Source organism: Octopus sinensis, linkage group LG1, assembly GCF_006345805.1.
Source record: "Octopus sinensis linkage group LG1, ASM634580v1, whole genome shotgun sequence".
Lineage (NCBI taxonomy): Eukaryota > Metazoa > Mollusca > Cephalopoda > Octopoda > Octopodidae > Octopus > Octopus sinensis.
In genome coordinates this window covers 32,954,387-32,979,777 of record NC_042997.1, presented here as the reverse complement: position 1 = coordinate 32,979,777, position 25,391 = coordinate 32,954,387, and the positions used below count along the sequence as shown (strand labels likewise).

General features: G+C 39.2%; 1 protein-coding gene and 1 non-coding gene across 4 annotated transcripts in view; one reads left to right on the top strand and one right to left on the bottom strand.

Moving 5' to 3' along the window:
• The window catches only part of LOC115216598 (divergent protein kinase domain 1C-like), a 31,112-nt gene extending 5,991 nt beyond the window's left edge, over nucleotides 1-25,121 (bottom strand). Inside the window, exons 1-3 of one of the 3 annotated variants that reach the window (XM_029786072.2) lie at nucleotides 25,032-25,121; nucleotides 19,532-19,594; nucleotides 1,460-1,624 (exon numbers count right to left, since the gene is read on the bottom strand). In XM_029786072.2, the coding sequence (XP_029641932.1) occupies nucleotides 1,460-1,612 (153 nt within the window). In that variant the 5' untranslated portion in view covers nucleotides 1,613-1,624; nucleotides 19,532-19,594; nucleotides 25,032-25,121. Of the gene's footprint in view, nucleotides 1-1,459; nucleotides 1,625-19,531; nucleotides 19,595-23,323; nucleotides 23,393-25,031 lie in introns of those variants that run through there. The other 2 variants (XM_029786080.2, XM_036498926.1) reach the window with 2 other exon arrangements.
• On the top strand, nucleotides 3,536-3,654 carry LOC115219956. The gene has a single exon (XR_003882390.1). It is a non-coding gene; the product is annotated as a 5S ribosomal RNA (ribosomal RNA).
• Nucleotides 25,122-25,391: the final 270 nt, after the last annotated feature.

The window sequence follows — 25,391 nt, the reverse complement described above, 5'->3', positions numbered from 1 at the left end:
CATTCATTTTCCAGGTTGGTATTTGTTAAATGATTTGATAGGATCCAAGAAGCCATTGGGCTCTGTTAGGATCCAATGTTGGATTTAGCATAGTTCCTATGGCTGGATGTTCTTCCTAATATGAGCCACTTTACAATGTCTACTGACTGTTTTTTATCATGACACCAATACCTTGTGAGTAGATTTGTTAGATGGAAACTAAAAAAAAACCCCATCATATGTATGTATGCATGTTTGTATGTGTATATATGTGTGTGTGTGTGTGTGTGTATGTTTTTGTCTCCTTATCTTGACATCATATGATGGTGATAAGTTCTTGTTACAGGTCACCAAGTAAGTTGTAAGATAAAGAAAACAAAAGAAAGGGGAAAAAAGCCCCTTACCTAAGTAGGAGTGCATATAAGAGAGAGGAAGGTGGTTTTATGCTAGGTGTTGAAGGTTAAAGTATGATAGAGGGACAAACACAGGTGTCTTGCTAGAGAGGAGATACATGGCTACCCTGAATTATATGATGGTGGGTGAGAGCAGCTGGAAGATAAATTGGTGGTGATGGGGTGCCAGAATGTACCCTCAAGTTCCTATATGACATAAATTATTGTATGTACATACCTAATCTTGATGTGAGGATTGTTTCAATGTGAAACCTACAAGAGTAGTAGTAGGGTTTTGATGATGAGGACTGTCTCCCATAGGCAGTCTTTTACAAGGATGTCATTTTTTTTTTAGTAGTGGAGGCACAATGGCCCAGTGGTTAGGGCAGCGGACTCGCGGTCGTAGGATCGTGGTTTCGATTCCCAGACCGGGCATTGTGAGTGTTTATTGAGCGAAAACACCTAAAAGCTCCACGAGGCTCCGGCAGGGGTTGGTGGTGATCCCTGCTGTACTCTTTCACCACAACTTTCTCTCACTCTTACTTCCTGTTTCTGTTGTACCTGTATTTCAAAGGGCCGGCCTTGTCACTCTCTGTGTCACGCTGAATATCCCCGAGAGATACGTTAAGGGTACACGTGTCTGTGGAGTGCTCAGCCACTTACACGTTAATTTCACGAGCAGGCTGTTCCGTTGATTGGATCAACCGGAACCCTCGTCGTCGTAACCGACGGAGTGCTTCCATCCATTTTTTAGTCCACTTATAAAAGCCTGCATGAAGGGAAGTGGATGGTAAACTCAAGAGGTGCTCTGAGTAGCACATGCTCTAACTACATCACTGTATCACAGAAGTACCATCTTAGACTATATACAATCTCTTTCATAGCAATATTTATTAATGGTCCTACACACATTTTAAAAGAGGAGATATAATACTAAGTTCAAATTCTTTCATATTCAAGTTAAGGAAATGTACATGAGCAGGAATACAACATATGGCGCTGACCAAATAAGAAAAGATGCAGAGGATGTTCAATCCATTTTAGATTTTTATCTCTTATTGCTTTTTATTGGACATTCATCAACTTACCAGTTCGCGAAGGAATTCTTTACCAACTTCATTAGAACAGGTATTACGCTTCCATGCAATGTAGATGTTAACACCAAAATAACAGCCAAACGCACATAAAATAAAGGCAGCAAAAACTAAAGTACGTCCTTTTTTCAATTGGATTACAGCCATTTTACTTTACTTCTGAAATGATAAACAAAAGATTAGAAAAAAGACAACAAGATACAATTAATTCTACTAATTATAGCTATCCATATACTTATATGTACATAGCCTGACTGGCACCCATGCCAGTGACACATACAAAGCACCATTTGAGTGTGGCCGATGACAGTGCTGCCTGACTGGCATGTAATAAACACCATTCAAGCATGGTCGATGCCAGTGCCGCTTGACTGGCACCTGTGCTGGTGGTGTGTAAAAAGCACCATTCAAATTTGACTGATGCCAGTGCTGCCTGACTGGCACCCATGCCGGTGGCATGTAAAATGCACCATTTGAGCATGGCTGCTGCCAGAGCTGCCTCCTGTGCCAGTGGCACATAAAAAGCACCCACTACACTCTTGGAGTGGTTGGCATTAGGAAGGGCATCAAGCTGTGGAAATCTTACCAAATCAGATTGGAGCCCGGTGCAGCCTCCTGGTTTGCCAGTCATCAGTCAAACTATCCAACCCATGCCAGCATGGAAAGCGGATGTTAAACGACGATGATGATGATGGAGATGTCATCATCATTTAACATCCATTTTCCATGCTGGTATGAGTTGGACAGTTTGACGGGAACTAGCAAGCTGAAGAGCTGCCCAGGCTCCATGTCTGTTTTGACATGGTTTCTATGGCTGGATGCCCTTCCTAATGCCAACCACTTTACAGAGTGCACTGGGTGCCTTTACACAGCACCAGCATAGGTACGTTTACATAGCACAGGTAAGGGTGCTTTTTATGGGGCACCAGCACCCATGAACCCACAAGGTTAGGAATGCTCAGCTGGAGAGATGCAAGGGACAGCCTGTGTGCAAGGACAACCACACTGTTACTTCACTTGATGTGTCTTTCCAAGCACACCAAACTGCCAGGAGTCTCTGTGTCCCAACATCTATAGATCCTTATCTCACCACTTCGTTCCACCCTTCCCACATGTTCCCTCTACAATTAGAAATCAGCACCTCTTGATGCAATTGTCTTCCTTCATATGCATTACATGGTTTTTCCCAGAGCAGCCTTCTTGCACACCACATCTGATACCTTGTATACCCAATATTTCTCTCAAATCACTTTCACTTTGTCATATATGCACACTAACAGTACCCATCCAGCAGAGCATATTGGCTTCATTTCTTTCAAGCCTTCGCATATCCTCAGTAGTCACAGCCCATGCTTCACTGCCATGTAGCATAGCTGTTCATACACAGGCATCATACATCTGACTTTCACTCTGAAAGAGAGGCCCTTCGTTACCAACAGAGGTAATAACTCTCTGAACTTTGCCCAGCCAATTCTTATTCTAGCAGCTACACTTTTGGAACCCAACTCCCACACTACTTAGTCACTTGAGTAACAAAAACTGTCAACTACTTCGAAGGATCCCCACTAACATTTAAGCGAACCTATCTTTTATACATTCCTGATGTTTAATGTACCTGCACATCTGCCACATGTAAAAACTACTTTCTCTGTTAGTCTTCTAGTGATACTGCTGCACCTCTTATGTCCACAGCTTGCATTGGATACACCTTATGGAGTTTCTCCCAAGATTTTTTCTCCATAACAAGTAGGTCCAATTCCCTGAAGGTATCTTTGAGTGTATATATTTCTTTACTACCCACAAGGGGCTAAACATAGAGGGGACAAACAAGGACAGACAAAGGGATTAAGTCGATTACATTGACCCCAGTGCGAAATTTGTACTTTATTTATAGACCCCAAAAGGATGAAAGGCAAAGTTGACCTTGGTGGAATTTGAACTCAGAACATAACGACAGACGAAATACCGCTAGGCATTTCGCCCGGCGCGTTAACGTTTCTGCCAGCTCGCCGCCTTCTTTGAGTGTATATATACATACCTATACATATATATATGTGCATATATATATATGCTTATGGCCATAACACATTGAAAGCACTGGTTCTCATACGATCACCGAAGTTAAGCAACGTTGAGCCTAGTGAGTACTTAGATGGGTGACCACTTGGGAAACCTAGGTGCTGTAAGCATCTCACACTTGTGGTGATACAATGGCCCATTGGTTAGGGCAATGGACTCGCAGTCATAGGATTGCGGTTTTGATTCCCAGACCAGGCGTTGTGAGTGTTTATTGAGTGAAAACACCTACAGCTCCACGAGGCTCCAGCAGGGGGTGGTAGCAAACCTGTCTGTATTCTTTCACCACAACTTTCTCTCACGGTTTCTTCCTGTTTCTGTTGTACCTGTATTTCAAAAAGCCAGCCTTATCACACTGCGTCATGTTGAATCTCCCCGATAACTACATTAAGGGTACGTGTGTCTGTGGAATGCTCAGCCATTTGCACGTTAATTTCACGAGTAGGCTGTTTCATTGATCATATCAACTGGAACCCTCGTCATCATAACAGATGGAATGCCACGAATATATATATATATATAAAGAAAAAGGTAGTAGTCAGAATTTTGGATAATTCTTGTTTCAGTCATGAAGACTCCTCAAATATAAATTTTACAAAAAATTTCTTTACCTTTTATACAAATCTAAAAAAGGATGTTTTGGTTAGAAAATGAAGAAAGAGAAAAGAGGAAAGTAGGGAAGAGAGAAAGAAAGAGAGGAAGACATAAAGAAGGACAGAAAAGGGAAAAGAAAGTAGAAAGAAAGAAAGAATGTATTTGGAGATGGTCTGTGATTTGTAGCTTAAAAAACTCATCATATATATATATAAATGTATATATAAAGGCGGTGCTCCAGCATGGCCGCAGTCAAATAACTGAAACAAGTAAAAGAGAGTATATATATATATATATATAGAGAGAGAGAGAGATAGAGTGTGTGTGTGTGTCACCCAAACCATTTAACAACTGGTGTTGTTTTGTTTATGTCCCCATAACTTAATGGCTCAGCAAAAAGAGACCAATAGAATAAGTTGGGGTTGAATTGTTCAACTAAAGCCTTCAGCACAGTCTAATGGCTGAAACAAGTAGAAGATAAAAGATATATATAATCAGATGAGGGACATGTATAATGTATCAAAATATATTAGAACAGTTCTGTTGAACAATACATATGAAATGATAGCAGCACACTCACCCTCACAGATGCTGAGAAGTTACGAGTAAACAATACTATGAGCAGATACTGGTTAAGGAGAGCTTGTGAGTAAAGAGGAATTAATGTAAATGGACTTAACAGAGAGACCAACTGTTGAGATTGACTGTTATATAGTAGAAAGAGACATTAAGAATGACAAGGTAAGGAAAGGAACAAGCTTATCAAGGTAGTCAAGCTGCTAAAAATACAAGACAAAGTAGGACATACACCACATGTTACTTGTATAATTAATCAGGAATACATTGACCTCAATGGTGACTTGTATAGTAGCAGTATTATGAACACAATGACAAAGGAAGTGCTTTTGAAAGAAGTTACCATGGAGGCATTAAACTGAAAGAACAAGTCATGAAACTGCACAATGTATATACTAAAGTTCAAAAACACATGAATTTATATACATTGTTCTTATAATTTATGTTGTCTGACTAGGTGTGTGTGTGTGTGTGTATATGTGTAATGTACACACACACACACATATAGATAGATACACAGAGACGTGCACACACACACACACACACACACATACATATATATATAGGGCCAACTGTGGATGAAGAGGAAGTAAAAATAAACTTAAGTAGCCCAGTCTTCTCTCTTCATTATATTAATGTACTTGGTCTATTGACCCTGGAAGTTGACTGATGGAATTTGAACAGAGGTCAAAAAGGGTCAAATTTAGATATTGATAAATACTAAAAATAGTTTAGTGCCATGCTTGTATTCTGCCAATTCATTACCATTCTTACTGCCATGATAATCAGAACAATTAGAAGTTTAAACTTTTCATGGTCATATTTCTAGCTTTTCCCAAAATCATTTTGAAAATACTCAAGAATTTGGAGTGATTTAAGTAAAATAATTGTTGTCTGTTGTTACCAAGTTGGTTTAGAACATAAATGGCCAAAATATTCTCCTATAAAATTATGATATAAAGCTTTAATCTAAATATGAACATGTTAAAATGAACAATTTCATATCACAGGACTAAATATAGTCCAAATTTGTTTCAAGGGAGTCACTAAACTTCTTTCTCTTTGACTAGTCTGGTTGCTTCCTTGTTGAATTCATGAAAAGAATTAGTGAAATTAAACCAAGAAAAATATTTTAAGATAAAGTATCATTTACAAAATCACCCAGTGGCAGCATTAAGGAGCATAACTTTTCTCCTTTCTTTCATAAAAATATCAACATAAATATCAGTGGCTCATGCAGTCTGCATTATAAATTTAGTAGATATGAGATCTGAGTTACTAAGAAGGGGGGAAAAAAATCACATTTAGTTTAAATATATATATATATATATATATATATATATAGAGAGAGAGAGAGAGAGAGAGAGAATTAGCTTAACCGAATCGAATTAGGTTGGATTTGTACTAGGCAGTACTAACCATTTACGTCTTCATTTACATACATCATCATCATCAGCAACATCATTTAACGTCCATTGTCCATCCTGGCATGGGTTGGACGGTTTGTTTGGGGTGGCACGCTGGAAGGCTCCACCAGATTCCAGTCTGATTTGGCATGGTTTTCTACGGTTGGATGCCCTTCCTAACACCAACCACTCTGAGAGTGTAATGGGTGCTTTTACATGTCACTGGCACAGGTGCCATTTAAGTGACACCAGGGTGCATTTACATGCTACCAGCATAGGCACCAGTTTGCATGACACCGATATCTTCCACAAATGTGATTTTGCTTGGCTTGATGGGTCTTCTTCTCAAGCACAGCATAATGCCAAAGGTCTTGGTCATTGCCTCTGTGAAGCCCAACCCTCGAAAGAAACTCAGCCACTTTGCTTCCGTGAGGCCCAACGTTCAAAAGATGTTCTCTACATGCTACCAGCATGGGTGCACTTGGCTTGACAGGTCCTCTCAAGCACAGTTCACTACCAAAGGTCTCAGGCATTATTGCCTCTGTGATGCTCAAAGATCATGCTTCACCACCTCGTCCCATGTCTTCTTGGGTCTACCTCTACCATAGGTTCCCTCCACAGTTAGAGACCAGTACATCTTTACACAGCTGTCCTCATCCATATGCATCACATGACCATATTAGTGCAGTGACCTCTCTTGCACACCACATTTGATTCCTCTTATGCTTAACTTTTCTCTCAAGATGCTTACACTCTGTTGAACATGCACACTGACACTGTACATCCAGTGAAGCATATATTCATATATTAAGGTGGCGAGCTGGCAGAAACATTAGCGCGCCGGGTGAAATGCGTAGCCGTATTTCGTCTGTCGTTACGTTCTGAGTTCAAATTCCGCCGAGGTCGACTTTGCCTTTCATCCTCTCGGGGTCGATAAATAAAGTACCAGTTACACACTGGGTCGATGTAATTGACTCAATCCTTTTGTCTGTCCTTGTTTGTCCCCTCTATGTTTAGCCCCTTGTGGGTAGTAAAGAAATATATATTCATATATACACACATACACATACACACCACACACACACACACACACACACATATATATATATATATATATATATATACGTGGGAGGTACAACTCTATCATCCTCATTGCTTCATCATTTTAATTTGTACTTTTCCATGCTTGTATGGGTCTTCAGACAAAACTTGTAGAGGCAGTTATTTCTATGGCTGGCTCACAAACTCTTGCCTGTTTCCTAGTGAAATAATATAATATTTCCTCCTAGTCCTTCAATCAACAAACAGTTTGATGGATGGCTGGATACTTCCTATTTTTAAATTTCTTTGTAGAGGTTCTTCTGGGAAGGTAACAGTGATGGAGTAGGGGTTGTAAGCATACTCCTTGCAGAGAAATGGGTGTATAAGGTCATAAAGGTAGTCAGGGTGTGTAATAGAGTGTTTAAGCTCAGACTAGTCTTGCAGAATAGTATATCTACAATTATCTCTACCTACACCCCACAAGTGGGCCTACCAAACGATCAGAAGGACCACTTTTATGATATCCTTCTACAGGCTACCTCAAAGACTAGTGGCAATGACCACATCTTTGTGGCTGGAGATTTTAATAGGCATGTCGGACAGCAATCTGGTATCTTCCATGGTGTTCATGGGGGCCATGGAATTGGTTCCTGAAATGAAGAGGGAACTAGGCTACTGAAGTTCTGTGATGCAAATAACCTATTAATCTGCAACACCAACTTCAGGAAGCCAGACAGCCACCTGATAACCTATCAATCTGGCAAATCCGCTAGCCTGATTGATTTCATCCTCACCAGACAGCGGAATGCATGGTTGCTCTTAAATACAAAGACCCTCCCTGATTAAGAATGTACCCCTCAGCATAGACTAGTCATTAGTGACTTTAGACTCGAGGCCAGAAGGATGCCAAAAAGCAGACCAATCCGCAAAAGAAGGACTTGGAAGCTTAAGAATCCTTCACATGATCAGGGATTTAGGGACATCCTCATTGAGAAATTTGATGAGAAGGAGGAGGATCTACAGACTTGTGACATAGAGGGTAACTGAAAATTCCTACATGACAGCTTACTGAGTGCCACAGACCAAATCTGCAACTGGTGCAAAGTCCCTTCCAGACCTAGGATAACGTGGTGGTGGAATAATATAGTAGAAAGAGCCATTAGAGCAAAGATACAGGCCTGAAAAACCCGGAAGAGTGGGGGTAGCAGGGAACTGTACCAGATACCTAGAAGGGAGGCTGGGGGACATATATATAGCCAAGGGAGAAGCAGAAAAGAAGAAGTTTGCCAATGTTCAGCAACATGAGGACCAAAGAGCTAAAGTATTTCGGATTGCAAGACAGTGTGTGAGAGAATATTGTGATGTTACAGGCGAGAAATGTGTCTGCATGGATGATGGTGCACTTGCTTTCAATGATTCTGCAAAGAAAGAGGCTTGGAGATACCATTATGAAAGGCTGCTGAATGTAGAGAATGAATGGGAGGAGGAGAGCCTGCCAAATGTTGATCCAGTTGAGAGACCAACTATCCAAATAGACAGCACCCTGGTAGATAAAGCAATTAAGGATATGAAGTCAGAAAAAGCCCCCGGGCCATCAGGAATCACTGCTGAGATGCTTAAAATATCTGGTGGTGTGGGTTATAGTCTAGTCACCTGTATTGTAAACTAGGTAGTTCATGAAGGAGTTATACTCAATGACTGGTGTAGCAGCACCATAGTCAACTGCTATAAAGGTAAAGGTGATGCTTTAGGTAGAAGTAACTACAGGGGTATCAAACTGCTGGATCAGGTGATGAAGGTCATGTAGATGGTCATAGCCCTACTAATTAGGGAGAGAATCAGCCTAGATGAGATGCAGTTTGGTTCTGTGCCAGGCAGAAGCACCACTGATGCTATATTTCTGGTAAGGCAACTGCAGGAGAAATACCTAGCCAAAGATAAACCCCTATACTTGGCTTTTCTTGACTTGGAGAAAGCCTTTGACAGGGTCCCCCCAATCCCTTATCTGGTGGGCTATGCAGAAACTAGGGATAGATGAGTGGTTAGTAAGATGTACAGGGATGCTGTCAGTAAGGTCAGGGTCAGCAGTGAGTATAGTGAAGAATTCTGGATAGAAGTAGGTGTTCACCGAGGATCAGTCCTCAGCCCCTCTTATTCATCATAGTCCTCCAGGCAATAACAGAGAAATTGAAGACAGGCTGCCCCTGGGAGCTTCACTATACTGATGACCTTGCTCTCATAGGTGAATTAGAGAAAAACTAGAAGAAATTTCAGGTGTAGAAGCAAGGTTTAGAATCAAAGGACCTAAGAGTCTATGTCGCAAAATCCAAAGTCCTAGTAAATAGGATGGCGAACAAATCACAAACCTCTTCAGGTAGATGGCCTTGCTCAGTCTGTAGAAAAGGTGTAGGTAGAAACTCCATACGATGTACCCAGAGTAAGCTATGGACGCATAAGAGGTGCAACAACATCAAAGGAAGGTTAACCAGGATGACAGTGTTTGTGTGTGAAAAATGCACAGGGGTAATGAACACCGAAGATGTTCAGAAAACAGATTCCATCACATGCCAAGGGGAGAACTAGAAGTAGTTGATAGCCTCTGCTACCTAGGTGACTAAGTCTGTAGTGGGGGTGGATGCTCTGAGAGCATTGCCACTAGAATAAGAATAGCCTGGGCAAAGTTCTGAAAGCTCCTACTTCTGCAGGTGACAAAGGGCCTCTTGCTCAGAATGAATGGTAGACTGTATGATGCATGTGTGCGAACTGTCATGCTACACGTCAGTGAAACGTGGGCCATGACTTGAAAGAAATGTGGGCTTGAAAGAAATGAAGTTAACACGATCCGCTGGATGTGTAATGTCAGTGTGCACACACAACAAAGTGTAAGTGCCCGAGAGAAATGTTGGACATAAGAAGCATCAGATGTGGTGTGCAAGAGAGATGACTGCACTGCTATGGTCATGTGCTGCATATGGATGAGGAGAGCTGTGTGAAGAAGTGTCACTCCCAAACAGTGGAAGGAGCCCATGGAAGAGAGAGATCCAGGAAGACATGGGATGAGGTGGTGAAGCACAAACTTCAAACGTTGGGCCTCACAGAGGCAATGACAAAAGACCAAGACCTCTGGAGATATGCTGTGATTGAGAAGACTGGGCAAAGTAAAGTGAGATCACAACCGTAGCCTATACCAGTGTTGCATAACCACCCCATTTAAAAAGTACCTTTGAATTATTGGGCAACACACCATGCTCGAGGAGACCCACTGAGTCAAGTAAAATCAAATTCAAATGGAAATTGTAGTTGTGGTGCTTATTGCATGCTGCTGGCATGCAATAAGCACCATTCATGCATGGGTTGATGCCAGCGCCACCAGACTGGCTCCCCATTCCAGTGGCATGTAAAAGGCACCATCTGAACGTGGTCAATGCCAGCTCCCTTGCCCCAACTGGCTCCTGTGCTGGTGGCACGTAAAAGGCATCATCCAAATGTGGCCGATGCCAGTGCCATCCCTCTGGTTCCAGTGCTGGTGGCACATAAAAGACACCCATACACGCTCAGTGTGGTTAGCGTTAGGAAGGGCATCCAGCTGTAGAAACCTTGCCAGATCAGATTGGAGCCTGGTGCAGCCTCCTGGTTTGACAGTCCCCAGTCAAACTGTCCAACTCATGCCAGTATGGAAAAACGGATGTTAAATGATGATGAAGGTGATGATGATATTTGTAAACAAATGACACCATTTTATGAGTGACTTTTGATTACAATTAGTGTATGACATTAAGACAAGAAGCACACACACACACAAACACTCATACACACAAACACTCATACACAATAAGCTTCTTACAATTTCCGTCAACTGGATTTCACTCACAAAAAAATGGTTAACTCAATATTATAGTAGAAGACACCAGCTGACTATTCAAAATGGGAACGACCCCTAAAACCTTGAGATTCCAGTGTGAACATTTTAACCACATAAGCATGCCTGCATCTATTGTCTATAAAAGTATACATACAAAACGCCACACACGCACACAAACAGACTTCTAACCATTGTTGCCCTTTACTTTCTGTAGTATATAGAAAAGATAAGAAGGATTAAGAGAATTTAAGGGTCAAAAAAAGATATTCATCAGCATAGCTGAAAAACACACCCACCTATCAACCAACATGTAATTAATTAGTCTGGTTTCTATGAAATTACAGTGATGACATAAAAAACAGTGACTTTATATTGAAAATTTTCATTGTTCTCAAACTCCTGCTTTAAAATGTAAATCAAATTAAAAATAACGTGTTTGAATGTATATGTGTGTGGAGGTGTGTACATACACACACATATATACTAGTATAATTCATACATATGCACACACAAACACACATATATACATCTGTGTATATGTTTATACATGTTTGTTGTTCCCTTATCCAATAAGATATTAATAATAGAGACATATATGCATATACTCTTTTATTTGTTTCAGTCATTTGACTGCAGCCATGCTGGAGCACCACCTTTAGTCGAGCAAATCGACCCCGGGACTTATTCTTTGTAAGCCCAGTACTTATTCTATCGGTTTCTTTTTGCCGAACCGCTAAGTGACGGGGACATAAACACACCAGCATCGGTTGTCAAGCGATGGTGGGGGGACAAATACAGACACACAAACATATACATACACATACATATATATATATACATACATATATACGACGGGCTTCTTTTAGTTTCTGTCTACCAAATCCACTCACAAGGCATTGGTCGACCCGAGGCTATAGCAGAAGACACTTGCCCAAGATGCCACGCAGTGGGACTGAACCCGGAACCATGTGGTTGGTAAGCAAGCTACTTACCACACAGCCACTCCTGCGCCTATATATACAAGGTGTCCATAAAGTCTCTTTGCAATTTCAAAAATTTATTGCAAAAGCATTTGATGGGATATATTTATCAGATTTGTTCTATGTACTCAGGGGTTATCAATGTATTTAACCACTTTGCACTTGAGTTTTTCAGGTACCTTGACCCTGTTGATGGAAAAAGGTTGTGTTAAATGAAACCCTAAAAAAATGGCTACTCGTCAAGAAAAGGCACAGTGTGTGTCGTAGTTTATTGAAACAAAATCGGACACGCAGACCCAGCAAAACTACAGGATTAAGTATGGAAGACATCCGCCATCACGACCATCAATTCGTGCATGACACAAGAAATTTATGGAAACAGATACAATGTCAGATAAAGGAAGGAGCAGACGACCAAAATTATCTGAGGGAAACATCAATCATGTAAGACAAGCATTTGCTTGTTCTCCTACAAAGTCCATACATACTGCTGCCAGACAGTTATAGCCACCACACTTAACAGTGTACAAAGTCCTATACAAGAACTTGTGATTGTACTCTTACAATGTACAACTCTTTCAGGCACTCAAACCAAATGATAAACCAAGATAAAATGAGTTTGCAGCTAACATGCTGGACCAAATTTCTAAGGATGCAGAGTTCCTCACTCAAGTTAGTGATGAGGCAACTTTTCTTGCTTCAAGGAAACTGAACACACATAATGTGAGGATTTGGGGATCAGAACATCCCCATGTGACTAAGGAACTTCACCGAGATAGACCAAAGGTGAATGTTTTGGTTTGGGACAATGTGCATTGGTTCGTTTTTCTACATAGGGAGATCAATTTCTTTAAATTTTAACCCTGACTGAATATGTGGCACCACAACTGGATGACTTTCAACCAACCATCGTATTCCAGCAGGATGGTGCACCACCATATTGGAGTCTGCATGTTTGTGGGTTCCTAAATCAAACATTTCCAGACCGGTGGATTTGAAAGGATGGCTCAATTCTCAGCCCACCTCATTCCTCGGATATCACTATCTTGGACTTTTTCTATGGGGCTAATGTTAAAGACATTATGTATCAAACAAAAATACAGGACATCAATGACTTGAAGCAAAGAATCACTGATGCCATTGTCACCATTGATAAAGCTATGCCATAGTGAAATGGCAAGAATTTGATTACTGCCTTGATGTGCTTCATGCAATTTATGATGCCTGTATAGGGATGTATTAAATGAGGCAAAAAAACTTCAGTGTCTACTCCTCATTTTGTAATAATTTCCACAGATTTATCTGTTTATTTGCTTTTGTAATAAATTTTTGAAATTGTAAAAAGACTTTACAGACACCCTGTATATACATGTGTGTATGTACATATTGCTGTTTTACTTATGTCCCTATAACTTAGTGGCTCAGCAAAAAGAGACCAATAGAATAAGTACCATACATTTTTGTTTTAAATGTACTGGGCTTGAATTGCTCAACTAAACCCTTGAGCACAGTCTAATGACTGAAACAAGTACATACGTGTACACACACACACACACACACATACATACACATGCAAACATGTATGTACATGTCTATGTAATTGCTGTTTAGCTATCTAATGAGATATTTATGATAGTGATAAATATTCTCTATTATATCTACAACAATTGTGTATGACATGATTCTCGAATGGGAAGTAAATTTGAAGTGGCATCGCCATTACTGCTCGAGTTCTACTTGAATATCCTGGTTGAATTTGCTATAGACATTTTTTTTTTTTTACTTTACAAAACCATTAATTTAATTGATGATAGTATAACAAACTTAATGCCAATAATTTACCAATGCAAACTTCATCAAGTTGTAACAGATCGATACAAGCAGTGGAAGAGGCATTTTGTTAATGTTAGCATAATATAGGCGCAGGAGTGGCTGTGTGGTAAGTAGCTTGCTAACCAACTACATGGTTCCGGGTTCAGTCCCACTGCGTGGCATCTTGGGCAAGTGTTTTCTGCTATAGCCCCGGGCCAACCAATGCCTTGTGAGTGGATTTGGTAAACGGAAACTGAAAGAAGCCTGTCGTATATATATATATATATATATATATAATATATAATAAGAAAGTTTGTTTGGTAAAGCACGTGGGTGAATATATAAGAAAATAGTAAAGTGTGAAAAAACGACAGAAGGCTTAAATGTTAAAAAATATATATATTTGTGTCAAAATGTCTGGAGATATTGGAAAAATTTTTTTTCCTTTCCTTAAAATGACATAATTTTTAAAATTTTTAAAGAAATTACCGGTTTCGCGTGTAGCTTTTCAAATTTCTTGTGACGTTATGTTTATATTGCATGGAATTATCGTTTTTTATTTCCAGGAGATTCTAAATAAGGGGAGGTAGTGAGTGATTTTTTCCGGTGTAGGGGAGATAATCGCTTAAAAATTTTTTTTCCTTTTTCCTTGTTAATTTCTCTGTGTCAGTATGTTCGGATGGTTGAGTCTGGGTTTGTACTTTTCAATGAAGAATGTTTCCTTGTTCAGTCTCATTTGTGTTGATGATCCGAAAGCACATTGGTAAAATGGGAAGATTAAAAATTGTGGCAGTAGTTGCTTTGCGCATTTCTCAATGTGCTCACTAAAAGGTATCATTCTATATTCTGGGAATGCAATCTGTTGTCGATGCAGTGTGCATCTTCGCCTGAGTGATAGTCCCGTGGACCCACGTAGTCTGGTGGCAGCCCGAGCATTTAATAACATAAATTAGTGTTTCAGAGGCACAAGTAAAGTTAGATTTGATCTTAAATTTCTGTCCCTCTTTAAAGAAAAATTCTGATCCTTCCAATAGGTTAGGACATGTTGCACAGTTCGATCTACCACATTTTTTTACTTTTGCATCCGTAATTTTAGAAGACAATTTGCCTTTGTGAGAATCTTTTTAAGTGATTTAGGCTGTTTGTAGCTTCCTTAAGAAAATTACAATAAATAAAAAAGAAAAACCTAACAACCCACGAACAACCCCCAACTATCCTCCATACACTAAAAACAGAAATCACCCACAACCAACCTTTACAAACCACGCTAGACCTAACAGGGAACTAGCTGAAAGAGGACGCGTCTATGAAAGAAATTACACCAAAAACAGAACAAACCAACAACATCCTAATACCAGACCCAACCACCATACAGCACAATACGACACTAGGATAAGAAATACACCACACACAAATCACTACTACCCCATGAACCAAAACTACTGGTCCCCCTAAACACAAGACAAACGCAAAGAAACACTATGTCAAGCAACATCCCACATACAAGAAGTTCGAAACAAAAATATTCCCCATACAGAAATTTTACACACACCACAAGCATTAACAACCATAGATTCCCCCACACACACAACGATCGGAGGCAACAATACCACCACTCCCCCGACCAAATACCACACAACCTCACAGACAACTCATACAAACAAAATTACACCCAACATTTTTTAGCCAGGGACCAGGGACACCAGGACACAGGCTGGAACCTAGTAATAAGGAAAAACCGAAGATAATCAATCTTTCAACCAAACCTCTTTCTAACATAAAAATTGACATCCTCGCAAAAGGGCTCAAATTTACACCACTCCACGCAGAGCAAACCTAAATGAACTCAAGGATAATATAATAGAATTTTGCAGAAAATTAAGACTAGCAGAAGCATCAAACAGTTTCAATACTGAAGATGAATCACTAGTCAAGAACAAAAGTGAACACATCCCACACAGAGGAAGAAATAAAGATCTTGACGAATTCTGTAACCACATTGAGAACTTCCCCTACCATACTATACATAAACAGAAAGCTAACCCAAATTTTAACACTACACAATGGAAAGAACTGATAGAACTCCAAAATGATGAAGATATAACCATTAAGGAAGCGGACAAGGGAAATGCAGTTGTAATAATGGATACATCATACTACAGAAATCTTGTAATTTCCTTGCTTGATGAAGACCTACATTATGAAAAAATTACCAACTACACCCCACAAAAAGTAATGAAAACTCTATCTTCACTAATTAAAACCCATGAAAAGAACTGACAACCAAAGAGATTGATTTCCTAACAAACTTTAAATGCAAACCTAGCCTTTTCTATGGTCTGCCAAAAATTCATAAAAGTCAAATTATAAATGAAACCATTAAAAATCACCAAAGACATACATACACACACCTAATCCGGGGGACCTAAAACTACGACCCATTGTAGCTGGCCCAACCTGTGAAACACACAGACTAAGTCTACTTATGGACATCCTCTTGAAACCCTTCCTTAAACATATCGATAGCCATATCAGAGATGACTTAGATATGTTAAACCACCTCCCAAAAAAAACCAAGGAAGAAACAATCCTGGTTTCATTTGATGTAGTCAACTTGTATACCAGTATTCCTCATAATTATGGACTGGAGGCAATACAATTCTGGTTAGACCAATTTCCGGAAGAAATACCAAAAAGGATCAGTAAGGAATTCATTACTAAATCAATTGAATTCATCCTACACAATAACCACTTCATGTTTGACAATACATTTTACCGTCAAAAATCCGGAATTGCTATGGGTACAAGGGCAGCACCAGTCATTGCGAACTTAACAATGGGATACATGGAAATAATCATTTACCAGGAATCTCTATCATCTTTGGAAACTCCCTCTCTCAATACATAAAAGAGAATTGGAAACGATTCCTAGACGATGTTTCATTCTCTGGAATGAAAACATAGATAAACTCCTAAAATTTAAAAACCTATTGAACAGCATAAACCCAAATATACAGTTCACAATGGAATACAACCAAAAGGAGCTCCCGTTCTTGGATATACTATTAAAAAAATTAACCTTAAAATAGAAACAGACATTTTTTACAAAGCCACAGACGCCAAACAATACCTTCTTTTTAATTCATGCCACCCAAGACACACTAAAACAAACATCCCCTTCAACCTTGCAAGAAGGATATGCACAATAGTGTCAGAACAAAATACCAGGAACTTTAGACTGCAAGAACTCAAAAACACCCTAATTGACAGACATTACCCAGCTCAACTCATAGAGGATGGGATCAGACGTGCAACAGAAATCAACATAGAAACTTAAGAAAAGTTCAACACAACAACACACCTTCCCCGAAAATACTACCTTACATATCTACATACAACCCCAGAAACAAAGAAGCCTTCACCATCATCACCCAGAATTTACCAATACTTCATAAAAACCCAAAATTAAAGGAAATTCTAAACATACACCAAATCATTAAAAGCTACAAACAGCCTAAATCACTTAAAAAGATTCTCACAAAGGCAAAATTGTCTTCTAAAATTACGGATGCAAAAGTAAAAAAATGTGGTAGATCGAACTGTGCAACATGTCCTAACCTATTGGAAGGATCAGAATTTTTCTTTAAAGAGGGACAGAAATTTAAGATCAAATCTAACTTTACTTGTGCCTCTGAAAACATAATTTATGTTTATTAATGCTCGGGCTGCCACCAAGACTACGTGGGTTCCACGGGACTATCACTCAGGCGAAGATGCACACTGCATCGACAACAGATTGCATTCCCAGAATATAGAATGATACCTTTTAGTGAGCACATTGAGAAATGCGCAAAGCAACTACTGCCACAATTTTTAATCTTCCCATTTTACCAATGTGCTTTCGGATCATCAACACAAATGAGACTGAACAAGGAAACATTCTTCATTGAAAAGTACAAACCCAGACTCAACCATCCGAACATACTGACACAGAGAAATTAACAAGGAAAAAGGAAAAAAAATTTTTAAGCGATTATCTCCCCTACACCGGAAAAAATCACTCACTACCTCCCCTTATTTAGAAATCTCCTGGAAATAAGAACAACGATAATTCCATGCAATATAAACATAACGTCACAAGAAATTTGAAAAGCTACACGCGAAACCGGTAATTTCTTTAAAAATTTTAAAAATTATGTCATTTTAAGGAAAGGAAAAAAAATTTTTCCAATATTCTCCAGACATTTTGACACAAATATATATATTTTTTAACATTTAAGCCTTCTGTCGTTTTTTCACACTTTACTATTTTCTTATATATATATATATATATATATGTATGTGTGTGTGTGTGTGTGTGTGTGTGTTTGTGTGTCTGTGTTTGTCCCCCTAGCATTGCTTGACAATTGATGCTGGTGTGTTTACGTCCCCGTCACTTAGCGGTTCGGCAAAAGAGACCGATAAAATAAGTACTGGGCTTACAAAGGCGGTGCTCCAGCATGGCCACAGTCAAATGACTGAAACAAGTAAAAGAGTAAAAGAGTAAAGAGTATCAAATCTTTGGACTAATGCCATTATTACAGAGATACTTGAAGCAGTGAGCTGGCAGAATCATTAACACATCAGACAAAATGCTTAGCAGCATTTCTTCCAGCTCATTACGTTCTGAGTTCAAATTTCAGCAAGGTTGATTTTGCCTTTCATCTTTTCATAATCAACATAACTACCAATCAATTACTGGGGTTGACATAATTAATTTGCCAGCCTCCGCTCAAAATTGCTGGCCTTGTGCCAAAGTTTGAAACAGTTACTACAGAGATACTCTCTTTACACAAATAAATGAAAAGCAGTAGTTTGAAAGATCAAAAGTAAATACTATTTTGTATTGTCTTTCACTGGTTTAAGTTATTAAAGGTATAGGAGCACTCCGTCGGTTGCGACGATGAGGATCCCAGCTGATACGATCAACGGAACAGCTTGCTCGTGATATTAACGTGCAAGTGGCTGAGCACTCCACAAACACGTGTACCCTTAACATAGTTCTCGAGGAGATTCAGCGTGACACACAGAATGTGACAGGGCTGGCCCTTTGAAATACAGGTACAAGAGAAACAGGAAGAAAGAGCGAGAGAAAGTTGTGGTGAAAGAGTACAGCAGGGTTCACCACCACCCCCTGCCGGAGCTTCGTGGAGCTTTAGGTGTTTTCGCTCAATAAACACTCACAATGCCTGGTCTGGGAATCGAAACCGCGATCCTCCGACCGCGAGTCCGCTGCCCTAACCACTGGGCCATTGCGCCTCCACTAAGTTATTAAAGATGACATGTTACAAATTTTGAAGATATTTTGGTACAGAATCACCCTGTAAAGATTTACCTGAGTTACTCATAGACCATACTATGATTTGAACTGAGCACTTGAAAGCTGACAAAAGCACTTGTTAATATACAGTGTTTCCATACTTTCATGGATAAAGCCATTGAAAGTGAAATGCTAAGGTCGTGAACAAGTATAGAGCCATCTGGAGATATTGAATACTAAGACGGAAACGACATAACTTAGCCATATTAAGTTTATCAGCTTGGGTGGTAGATTTAAGCTGCCACCTAATTTAACACCACCTGGCCTAGCTGTCATCATAACGAATACTGCCCAAAGATATACATAGATTAGTTTTACATGCATGAGTGTGAGTGTACACACATACATTAAAATACAAACCTATATAAACACAACAGGAACATGTAAATCCATTTCAGTTTGTTATACAAATGAGAAGTGACTCTGAAAATAAAAATAAAAAAGCCACTTTACAATGTGTACTGGGTGTTTTTTTTTTCTTTGTGACACCAAATTGTAAGATAAAGAAAACAAAAGGAAGGAAAAAAGTCGCCTCACCTAAGTAGGAGTGTATATAAGAAAGAGGATGTGGTTTTATGTTAGGTGTTGGAGGTTAAAATATGATAGGACAAACACAGGTGTCTCGCTAGAGAGGAAATAATAATAATAATAATAATAATAATTGTGTACAGTGCTCAGGTGCACTACAACTCATCTAAAGTGTATATATAATCAGGTGAAGTTTCGGCGGATTTCGGAAAGCATGAGGGCCTTAAAAGATGCAGTGTCATGGCAGTCAACAACTGACGCAGGCAGTTTATTCCATGCTTCAGCAACTCTGAGCATGAAAAAATGTTTCTGAAAGTCATGGGAGCTGTATTGTTTTCTGACTTTGTAGGCATGTCCACGTGTGTTAGACACATGGAGATCAAAAAGGTGTTCAGTGTTGTTGTTGGTGAGGTGGTTGATAACTTTGTGGGTGTTTACCAAGTCCGTCGCCAAACGCCGGAGCTTCAGTGAATCCATGCCCAGGGAAACAAGGCGCTCAGAATATGGTAGGTGTCTGATGGAGGGTATGCGTTTGGTTGCACGTCTCTGGACAGATTCCAGGAGGTCAATGTTCTGAGCAAGATAGGGGTTCCAAACTGATGATGCGAATTCCAAGTGTGGTCGTACCATAGCTGTATACAGTTTTAAATAGATGGCTGGAGAGCGGCTAACAAAAGACCTGCTGAGTGATGCCAAGACACCCTCGGCCTTCCTGACAATCTTAGAGATATGCTTTGACCAACGCAGATCACTGCTGACAGTGATGCCTAGGTCACGCTCGCAAGAGGATTTCTTGATATCAGTGTTGTGGAGGGAGTATGTGAACGCAGGGTTTTTTCTCCCAAAATGCATGGTGGTACACTTGTCCACAGCCAGTTTCAGTTGCCAGTCTGTGATCCATTGCTGCATTGTGTCTAGGTCTGATTGCAGGAAAGAGTTGTAGACATCAGGATCTGTCCTCTGATTTCAAGGTACAGCTTGATGTCGTCTGCATATTTCAATACTGTGGCATTCTTTAAATTGGCATCTATGTCGTTAATGTATGCCACAAACAAGAGGGGGCCAAGGACAGATCCCTGTGGTACACCCGATGACATCTCATATGGCTACCCTGAATTATATGATGGTGGGTGAGAGTAGCGGGAAGATAAAGATGGTACTGATGAGGTGCCAGAATGTACCCTCAAGTTCCCATATGACATAAACGTATTGCATGTAGATACCTAATCTTGCTATGAGGATGGTTTCAATGTGAAACCTACAAAAACAGTAGTGCAGCTATTTATTTATTTATTTTTTTTTTTATCTAGTTTCAGCTCACAAGCTGTGGCCATGCTGGGACACCGCCATTTGAAGAATAGATGAGAAAGTCAGGGATGCGGTTACATAGGATTGAAACACCTTACACTAAGACATCTAGTATCTTAGAATAACGAAGTTACCACATGACCAAACTCCCATACTATGTATAAATTTGACCGCAATTGTTTGACTGTCTTTTGAATAGTCACCAATTGAATTAATTAGCTTGATCAAGAAGATATTCTCAAGTCATGTTCGTTTTCTGTATATCAGTTGTTTGGTTAGAAAAGCTGGCTTGACAGCAGGGGATATTTGATTCAATTTAAATTCATTCTTTTGAATTTACATAAATATCACAACACAAACATCTACATTTTAAAAGATAATTAGTTAAAACACAGTAACTATACTAGTGTGTACCAAATACAATATGTAACACTACAATACAAATACCTTTATTTTGAAAACTAAACTTTTGTCTTTTAATGGAAACAATCTCAATGGCCAAAGGAAATTCGTTGGCAAGGTAGCCACAGGAAAATCTCGAATAAAATGAGGATCTGGGGGTTATGTGTTCTTATATAAATATATAATTCATATATAGACTTAGCAGAGCTGTATATGATAAATAACTGCAACATAAGACAAAGCAAACCTGTAGAGAGCTAATAAAGAAAAACAGGATCTTTTCCTTTTGAATGGCAGTTTTCAACACAATTTCTAGTTAACTAAACACTTTTAAACTTCGTATACTGGTAGAATGTGTCAAAATAAAACATTTTTTTTCTCTTGGCTTTCTTGAGAAAATTGTAATTTGTAAGTTTAACGTAGTTTAATTTTTCGAATTTTAACCAATCCTATGGCCTCTATTGAGCTAAAATCATTTGCTGCGTCTAAAACTGAGACAACATCCTGTCACTAACCCTAACCCTAATAATAATAATTCTTTCTGCTATAGGTACAAGACCTGAAATTTCGAGAGAGGGGATTCAACTTTCTTTTCTTTGTCAATTTGACATAATGTGCTTTTCATTCTTTTTATTTTCATATATACTCCCCACCATCGCTTGACAGCTGATGTTGGTGTGTCTAAGTCCCCGTAACTTAGCGATGCGGCAAAAAACACCGATAGAATAAGTACCAGTGTAGGCAAGATTCATGACAGACGAACTGTTAACAGGAACGTCGCTGCGGGCTAGCTAGGGAGTTCGACTTCCGTGGGGAGAAGAGAAATAAAATGTTAGCAGTGAGCGTTAAATGAATCTGAATTAACTAAACAGAAATAACTGGCGACTTAAGCCCTGATATACGTTAATTAATAAACCTTTCGTAAATATATTCTTGTTTCCACTAGTTTGTTTGAGTATAGCTTAACAAAGCTTACAAAGTCCTTAGGTCGATGTATTCAACTAAAGGCGTTGCTCCAGGAAGGCCACAATCAAATGACTGAAACAAGTAAAAGAATAAAAGAATTTATTTGTATGAAAGAAAATTACATGGGAAACTTTCACTTAACTCTTCCAAATCTCTCAGTTAAAACTGTATTGAAACCATTCGTGGGATTTTTTTTTCTTACAACAGTAACTTGTCGCACACCACAAGGTTTAACGGAACCCCTGAAGCAAGCCAGCATGCTCGCAGCATTACCACGGGCGAGGCTAAGGAGTTGGGAAAGCCAAGCGCCCTCACGGGCATCACCTGACACCTCGGTGAGGCGAGCTGCTAACGATGATAAGAACTTCGCGGTTAGTTCACTGTAAGGTCCCGATACTTCAGGGGTTTTTTTTCCCGTTCAGCTACGGAAGCAGTAACCCTCCCATAACTGCAGTATCCAGATGTGGGTAAGACTATCTGGTCTCTAGATAACCCCGACGGCTCCAAAACTGAGGGGATATTAATCCAAGCCAGAGCCCGTGCCTTCAGAAATATGAAAGCAGAAGTCAACCTCGGCGAAGTTTCCAGTTGATCCTATCAACAGAACAGCTTGCTCGTGAAATTAACATGCAAGTGGCTGAGCACTCCACAGACGGGTACAACAGAAACAGGAAGAAAGTGTGGTGTTTTGACTCAATAAACTCTCACAACACTCGGTCAGGGATCGAAACCGCGATCCTACGACCGCGAGTCCGCTGCCCTAACCACTGGGCCATTGCGCATCACATTTAGTGGTGGTAGTAGTAGTAGTTATGATAGATAAAACGAACAAAGTTAGTGCTTGTGTAATTTCTACTTGAGCAAAAAGTGACATGCTTGTTCTTTTCATTCAGTTAATTACTATTTTACATGTATCAAATGATTAAATGGAGAGATAGTATGACTCACAGTATTATTTTTCACAAGAGGATTATCGCAGCTTTGTGTGTGTGTAATGAATGTCGTAGAAAGAGTTATTTTCTATTTATTTATTTTTTGCCCAGGACCTGAATGCAAATTATATTAAGAAAAATATCTAAAAAATGATAGCACAGGTAACTCGAAAGAGCATAAAGTGCAACACATTTTCTAAACACTGACTTTTTACATTTGAACTATCTTCTTCATGATCGTAATTAACAAAATACCTCTTCGTTGAAAATATCAGTAATAACATATAGAAATAAACAACAATTAAGAAACAAATATTTCATATCTTCTAACCTAAACAGGTACGAAGTTCAAAAAACGCATTTGAAAAGTACTGAGATGTGGAAATAACAAAAATATGTTTTTCTTTTCATTTTTGTCGTTAATACAACATACAATTCGTAAGCAATCGAATATATTCTTTGCTTCTTTGTTGATTTGAGAGTTTGTAACCGAAAGTTGAGGCCTGGTTTTCGAGATAACAATTCTCCTTAACTGACTGAATTTTAAGTGGATAAGGAAAAAGTTTTTGTTTACAGTCGTAGATTTTAAAATTGAGTAGTAAACACGTGAGATGTAAAAATAGAAATAAATTTATTGTTTGAAAAAAAAAAAAGTCATGTTTCGTTGTGCTACCAAACTTACAAAAATGAAGGCAACAAGCCAACGAGAGAGCTTTCTCTATGGTAGTTTATCTTGTTAGAGATAGCAGTTGAATCCCTTCTAATTACACCTAACCGGCTTAGGGAAAACGAGTGGGACAATGTGATCTTGGGCTCCCTGCACATAAGAAAACGAAGGAGTGGTTGACCAAGGCTGACCTGGGGCTAAACAATAGCAACAACTGAAAAGAACGAAAATAGACTTAGAATCGTTGCCCCATTAAAAATATCATGTAAACAGCAATACACGCACCAGTGCACACACGCATACTCACACACATTACCTTATTTGCACGCGTATAACGCAGGTTAATTCAGTATGAAAATCAGGGTCAACACTGGAAGCATGGGTTACCATTTATAGTCCAGCATAAAAAAAAAAGAAAAGAGGATAAAATATATTACTTATTTTTAAGCGCAAAAATGTGAGTCAGTGCGTGTGTGAATGAACTGGCGTTTGTCAACAATGAGACATATAGAACATTTCGATTAGTTCGATTCGGTTGGTCTGCTCGATCAGGTCAGATCTAACCTTTGATTGATTAAAATGTAGCAGCTACTACTGTCTCCTTTTCGGCAGTATGCATGCCTACATTATCAGATGCGTCCTTTATTTTATCAAGGCGAAATGATTTATGAGATTTCGCTGCCATTTCTAGCAGGTCAATTTTCCGTCCAAAGGCTACCTTGTTGGCTCGATATTAATTAGTTCTTAACAACAGGTGCTTTGTATGCTTTTTAGCACAGGTAACTCGAAGGAGCATAAAGTGCAACACATTTTCTAAACACTGACTTTTTTTTACATTTGAACTATCTTCTTCATGATCGTAATTAACAAAATACCTCTTCGTTGAAACTATCAGAAATAACATATAGAAATTAACAACAACAATTAAGAAACAAATATTTTTTTAAGAAATCATAATAGAAAAATTAACGATCATCGAATATAGCTATCTGAAATTTTACAACAACTTCAACTAAAACATATATAAAGACATGAGAGATATAAATAAAAGCATTACGTTTTAAGGTATCGCTACGTGACAGGTAAAACATACGCTGAGAACATCCTTGGCTGAGGTGTGATGGTTTTATTTTTGATGTCGAGAATCACGCCCCTTAGTCAATGTGAATTATGTCCCTTTGTTTGCATTTACGCAGTATTTTGCCTTGAGAAGCCGCTGCGGTGTTTTTTTTTCTTTTTTATTTATTCTTTTTATCATTATTATTATTATTGGCTGTGTGGTAAGTAGCTTGTCTACCAACCACATGGTTCCGGGTTCAGTCCTTCTGCGTGGCACCTTGGGCAAGTGTCTTCTACTATAGCCTCGGGCTGACCAATGCCTTGTGAGTGGATTTGGTAGACGAAAACTGAAAGAAGC